Source organism: Salvelinus alpinus, chromosome 3, assembly GCF_045679555.1.
Source record: "Salvelinus alpinus chromosome 3, SLU_Salpinus.1, whole genome shotgun sequence".
In the NCBI taxonomy this organism is placed as follows: domain Eukaryota; kingdom Metazoa; phylum Chordata; class Actinopteri; order Salmoniformes; family Salmonidae; genus Salvelinus; species Salvelinus alpinus.
Window position 1 is genome coordinate 89,480,564 of NC_092088.1, and position 6,000 is coordinate 89,486,563.

At 49.6% G+C, this 6,000-nt stretch overlaps 1 protein-coding gene across 2 annotated transcripts in view; it reads right to left on the minus strand.

Moving 5' to 3' along the window:
* LOC139571498 (protein TANC2-like) overlaps nucleotides 1-4,624 on the minus strand; it is a 58,102-nt gene extending 53,478 nt beyond the window's left edge. Inside the window, exons 1-3 of one of the 2 annotated variants that reach the window (XM_071394425.1) lie at nucleotides 4,347-4,624; nucleotides 3,997-4,124; nucleotides 2,323-2,554 (exon numbers count right to left, since the gene is read on the minus strand). In XM_071394425.1, coding sequence (XP_071250526.1) covers nucleotides 2,323-2,554; nucleotides 3,997-4,124; nucleotides 4,347-4,557 — 571 coding nt within the window. In that variant the 5' untranslated portion in view covers nucleotides 4,558-4,624. Of the gene's footprint in view, nucleotides 1-2,214; nucleotides 2,244-2,322; nucleotides 2,555-3,996; nucleotides 4,125-4,346 lie in introns of those variants that run through there. The other variant, XM_071394426.1, reaches the window with a different exon arrangement.
* Between the last annotated feature and the right edge of the window lie 1,376 nt (nucleotides 4,625-6,000).

A 6,000-nucleotide genomic window follows, 5' to 3' on the forward strand; every position in this document is an offset into this window, starting at 1 on the left:
GTGTTAGGCCACACAAGCTCACAGAACGGGACCGCCGAGTGCTGAAGTGCATAGCACGTAAAAATTGTCTGTCCTCGGTTGCAACACTTACTACCGAGTTCCAAACTGGCTCTGGAAGCAACGTTAGCCCAATCACTGTTCGTCAGGAGCTTCATGAAATGGGTTTCCATGGCCAAGCAGCAACACACAAGCCTAAGATCACCATGCTCAATGCCAAGCATCGACTGGAGTGGTGTAACGCTCAGAGGCCGTGGAGCTTGTGGAGCGATGGGTAACGATGCTTTGTGGGTGACTGTTGTTGATGTGTGCAGAGGGTCCCTGGTTCGCGCCCGGGTCGGGGCGAGGGGACGGACTAAAGTTAAACTGTTACATTGATGCTGTTGACCCGGATCACTGGTTACTGTGGTAAAGAAGGAGGTCGAAAGGGGGGTGAGTGTAACGGATGTGAAATGGCTATCTAGTTAGCGGTGGTGCACGCTAATAGCCTTTCAATCGGTGACGTCACTTGCTCAGAGACCTTGAAGTAGCGGTTCCCCTGGCTCTGCAAGGGCCGCGACTATTGTGGAGCGATGGGTAACGATGCTTCGTGGGTGACTGTTGTTGATGTGTGCAGAGGGTCCCTGGTTCGCGCCCAGGGCGAGGGGACGGACTAAATTTAAACTGTTACACATACAGGAATGGTTTGTCGGGATCATGTGGAAGAACTTGACTGGCCTGCACAAAGCCCTGACCTCAACCCCATCAAACAACTTTGGGATGAATTGGAATGCCGACTGTGAGCCAGGTCTAATCGCCCAACATCAGTGCCCGACCTCACTTATGCTCTTGTGGCTGAATGGAAGCAAGTCCCCGCAGAAATTTTTCAAAAACATTATCTTCACCTTTATCTATCCAGGTAGGCCAGTTGAGAACAAGTTCTCATTTACAACTGCGACCTGGCCAAGATAAAGCAAAGCAGTGCGACAAACACAACAACACAGTTACACATAAACAAACGTACAGTCAATAACACAAAAGAAAAGAAAAATAGAAAAATCTATGTACAGTGTGTGCAAATGTAGAAAGTAGGGAAGTAGGCAATAAATAGGCCCTAGAGGTGAAAAATAATTACAATATAGCATTAATACTGGAGTGATAGATGTGCAGATGATGGTGTGCAAGTAAAGATACCGGGGTACAAAAGAGCAAGATGGTAAGTAATAATATGGGGATGAGGTAGTTGGGTGTGCTATTTACAAATTGGCTGTGTACAGGTACAGTGATCGGTGAGCTGCTCAGACAGCTGATGCTTAAAGTTAGAGAGGGAGAAATAAGACTCCAGCTTCAGAGATTCTTGCAATTCGTTCCAGTCATTGGCAGCAGAGAACTGGAAGGAAAGGCGGCCAAAGGAAGTGTTGGCTTTGGGGATGACCAGTGCAATATACCTTCTGGAGCGCGTGCTACGGGTGGGTGTTGCTATGGTGACCAGTGAACTGAGATAAGGCGGGGCTTTACCTAGCAAAGACTTATAGATGACCTGGAGCCAGTGGGTTTGGTCACGGATATGTAGTGAGGGCCAGCCGACGAGAGCATACAAGTCGCAGTGGTGGGTAGTATATGGGGCTTTGGTGACAAAACGGATAGCACTGTGATAGACTACAACCAGTTTGCCACTCTGAGTAGAGTGTTGGGGACTATTTTGTAAATGACATTGCCGAAGTCAAGGATCGGTAGGATAGTCAGTTTACGAGGGTAAGTTTGACCGCATTAGTGAAGGAGGCTTTGTTGCAAAATAGGAAGCCGACAACATCTAGTGGAAAGCCTTCCCAGAAGAGTAGAGGCTGTTATAGCAACAAGGGTTTGGGTAATCCTATAGCAGCAAACTCCATATTAATGCCCATGATTTTGGAATGAGATGTTTGACGAGCACATACTTTTGGTCATGTTGTGTGTGTTTTGAGGATCACATTCATAGTATAATCAATGTGAGCAGAGACTGAGTCACGAGGAGTAGAGATAGTTGTATCACCTTTTTAGAGGGCATTCATGGGTTCTAGGTATGTGTCCCAAATGGAAACCTATTCCTTATATAGACCAGAGATTCCCTATATAGGGCACTACTTTTAAGCAGGGCCTATAGGGCACTACTTTTAACCAGGACCTATAGGGTTCTGGTCCAAAAGAGTGCAATATATAGCTAATAGGGTGCCATTTGCGATGCAGACCAGAACTCACCTTTGTAGAGAACATCCAGGGGTTCTAGAACTCCTAGTAGAGTTATCTATGATAGTTATCTAAGGGTGTATAATAGCAGCAGATAATAGCAGCAGGGAGTTGTATCACCTTTGTAGAGAACATCCAGGGGTTCTAGAACTCCTCTTCTGAAGGAGGCCAGGGGATCCTTAACACAGGAGCGTAGACTGAGAATACTCTGTAGCTGTGGCTCCCTGAGCAGCAGCTCTCTGTAGGCGATGAGCTGCGGCGAGCGACACAGCAACGCTGCCACGTTGTGGACAAACTCCGGCACCAGGCACGTGTAGGCATTGTCCGCCTGGCAGTAGTGGTACGCCACCACCTGGGGGCGATAGAGAGGGGGATACGTGATAATCAGGTTAGTAAAATGGGATGGAAAATACAATATTGGGTTATGTTCATAAGGGCACACTGTAACAAAACGTTCCACAAAATGTGAAAAATAAAATGAGCATTTCTTATTGGTCCAGGAAGTCCCTTAACGTTTTAAGGGGGCTGGGGAGAGAGATGGGGAGAGAGATGGGGCTGGGGAGAGGGAAGGGGCTGGGAATGGGGCTGGGAAGAGGGATGGGGCTGGGGATGGGAGGGGTAGGGGTAGGGAATGGGTCTGGGGATGGGAGAGGTAGGGAATGGGTCTGGGGATGGGAGGGGTAGGGAATGGGTCTGGGAATGGGACTGGGGCTGGGGCGAGGGATGGGGCTGGGAATGGGGCTGGGAAGAGGGATGGGGCTGGGAATGGGGCTGGGGTGAGGGATGGGGCTGGGGAGAGGGAAGGGGATGGGAATGGGGCGGGGGAGAGGAATTGGGCTGGGGTGAGGGATGGGGCTGGGAATGGGGCTGGGGCTGGGGGAGGGTTGGGAATGGGGCTGGGGGAGGGGGAGGGTTGGGAATGGGGCTGGGGAGAGGGATGGGGCTGGGGATGGGAGGGGTAGGGGTAGGGAATGGGTCTGGGGATGGGAGAGGTAGGGAATGGGTCTGGGGATGGGAGGGGTAGGGAATGGGTCTGGGAATGGGACTGGGGCTGGGGCGAGGGATGGGGCTGGGAATGGGGCTGGGAAGAGGGATGGGGCTGGGAATGGGGCTGGGGTGAGGGATGGGGCTGGGGAGAGGGAAGGGGATGGGAATGGGGCGGGGGAGAGGAATTGGGCTGGGGTGAGGGATGGGGCTGGGAATGGGGCTGGGGCTGGGGGAGGGTTGGGAATGGGGCTGGGGGGGGGGGGGAAGGGTTGGGAATGGGGCTGGGGAGAGGGATGGGGCTGGGGAGAGGGAGGGGCTGGGGAGAGGGATGGGGCTGGGGGGAGGGATGGGGCTGGGAATGGGGCTGGGAAGAGGGATGGGGATGGGGCTGGGGCTGGGTGTGGGCTGGAGGCGGGGCTTGATGTGGGGCTTCAAATGGCATCTGTCACCCCTGTTTAGGGAAGGAGAGACTGGGGCTATGGTGTGATGATGTGAGTGTTGTGGGGATTTAGGGAAGCCACTAAGCACCGCCTCTTACATCAGTCATACCTTATTTAACAGTCTAGACAGGTTCATAAATGTTAACAAGTTTACTCCAGAGAAAAGGTTGTAAGAATGTTTATAGGCCAAAATGGATATCTGTAATCTAAAGAGCCTTGCGTACTGATGTCTCAAATGTGAAACTTGAAACTGTTCCAATATCCACACTAGCGTGCCACTTAATATGAAGTTGGACATGCATTTTAAGTGGTATGCTAGCTAGACAATGAGGGTATAATCTTTTTTGGAGGTTTTATATTTTTTAACCTGAGATGCCAGTCTCCTCATGGTCTCCTCCTGGCGTGGTCTCATCTCGGGGGTCCCGGGACAGCTGCCCCCTCCCAGGGTACCTGTGCTGTGGGAGGGCTGGGGCTGGGTAAGGGGGAGCTCTCCATCTGAGGAAACGCATAGAAGGAAGAGGGTTTTACCAATGGCATGTTTGTCAAACCATTATTGTTTTACCTTAAAGGGGATATCTGCGTTTCAAACAATAACAAAGCGGATACGCCGCCTCTGTTTTGGTGAACAGAAATGTTTTTAAGAAACTTTATTGGAAGATGAGTTGTTGGGTGTGGTCATTTTAACAACACTCTCTAATAGTAGGTATCTGAGCCTACGTTTGGGTGAGGCCTGCGGAGAGTCAGAGGCCATCTGTCTCATGCGTGTTCCATGGCAGCTCAGCGCCACCAGACGAGAGATGATGGCTGTCTTGCCGTAGCCAATGTTGCCCACGACAACCACACCGCGGATGGTGCTGTTTTTGCCACTGTTGAGATGGGCGTCGACCTCCTGGAACAGCCAATCACGGCCGGTGAAGATGGAGTCCATGGTGATGCTGGGCACCTCGAAGAGGAGGGGCTTCAAGGAGATGTCAGGTGGCCGGTACGGGGCGAACTGCACTAGAGGGGGAGAGCGGGAGGATGACAGTTAAAATTACATTAAGATACATGAGTGTGCATGAACTACGGTGAGTCCTGAATGTCATGGAACTGCCTCAGGGTTAGGTAGGTTACTTTATTTTTGATCTTGTCTCCTCAACCCGCCCGCTTAACCCGGAAGCCAGCCGCACCAATGTGTCTGAGGAAACACTGTTCACCTGCCGACTGAGGTCAGCCTGCAGGCGCCTGGCCCGCCACAAGGAGTCGCTAGAGCATGATGAGCCAAGTAACCAAACCCTCCCCTAACCCGCACGACGCTGGGCCAATTGTGCCGGTAGTCCCTACCGATCACGGCCGGTTGTGATACAGCCCTGGATCGAACCAGGGTCTGTAGTGACACCTCTATCACTGCGATGCAGTGCCTTGGACCGCTGCGCCACTCGGGAGGCCCGGTAGGTTACTTTCTAAATGTAACAGTTACTAGTTACCTGTCCAAAATTGTAATCAGTAACGTAACTTTTGGATTAGCCAAACTCAGTAACGTAACCTGATTACTTTCCCCCTAAGACATTTGCAGTTTCACTGTCATTACGGGGTATTGTGTGTAGCTGGGTGAGATGTTTTAAAAACCCATTTTGATTTCAGGCTGTAACACAACAAAATGTGGAAGAAGTCAATGGGTGGAGCTGTATGGAACTACTTGGAACTATAGGGAGCTACATTGGCAAGAAAAAGTATGTGAACCCCTTTTTAATTACCTGGATTTCTGCATAAATTGGTCATAGAATTTGATCTAATCTTCATCTAAGTCACAACAATAGACAAACACAGTCTGCTTAAACTAATAACACACCGTTTTCATGGCTTTATTGAACACACCGTATAAACATTCACAGTATAAGGTTGAAAAAGTATGTAAACCCTTGGATTTAATAACTAGTTGACCCTCCTTTGGCAGCAATAACCTCAACCAAACGTTTTCTGTAGTTGCGAATCAGACATGCACAACGGTCAGGAGGAATTTTGGATCATTCCTCTTTACAAAACTGTTTCAGTTTATGTCTGGTTCTTGGGATGTCTGGTGTGTATCTCTGTCTTGAGGACATGCCACAGCATGTCACGTTCGTCGTTTGGATGAAGAGAGAAGGACCAAGGCGCAGCGTGATACGAATACATTCTTCTATTTATTTAACACGAAACGAAGAACACTTAAACAAACTAATCAAAACAACAAAACGAACGTGAAGCTATATATATATATATATATAAAAAAAAGTGCAGACACAGGCAACTTACACATAGACAATAACCCACGAAATCCCTAAAGAATATGGCTGCCTAAATATGGTTCCCAATCAGAGACAATGATAAACAGCTGCCTCTAATTGAGAAC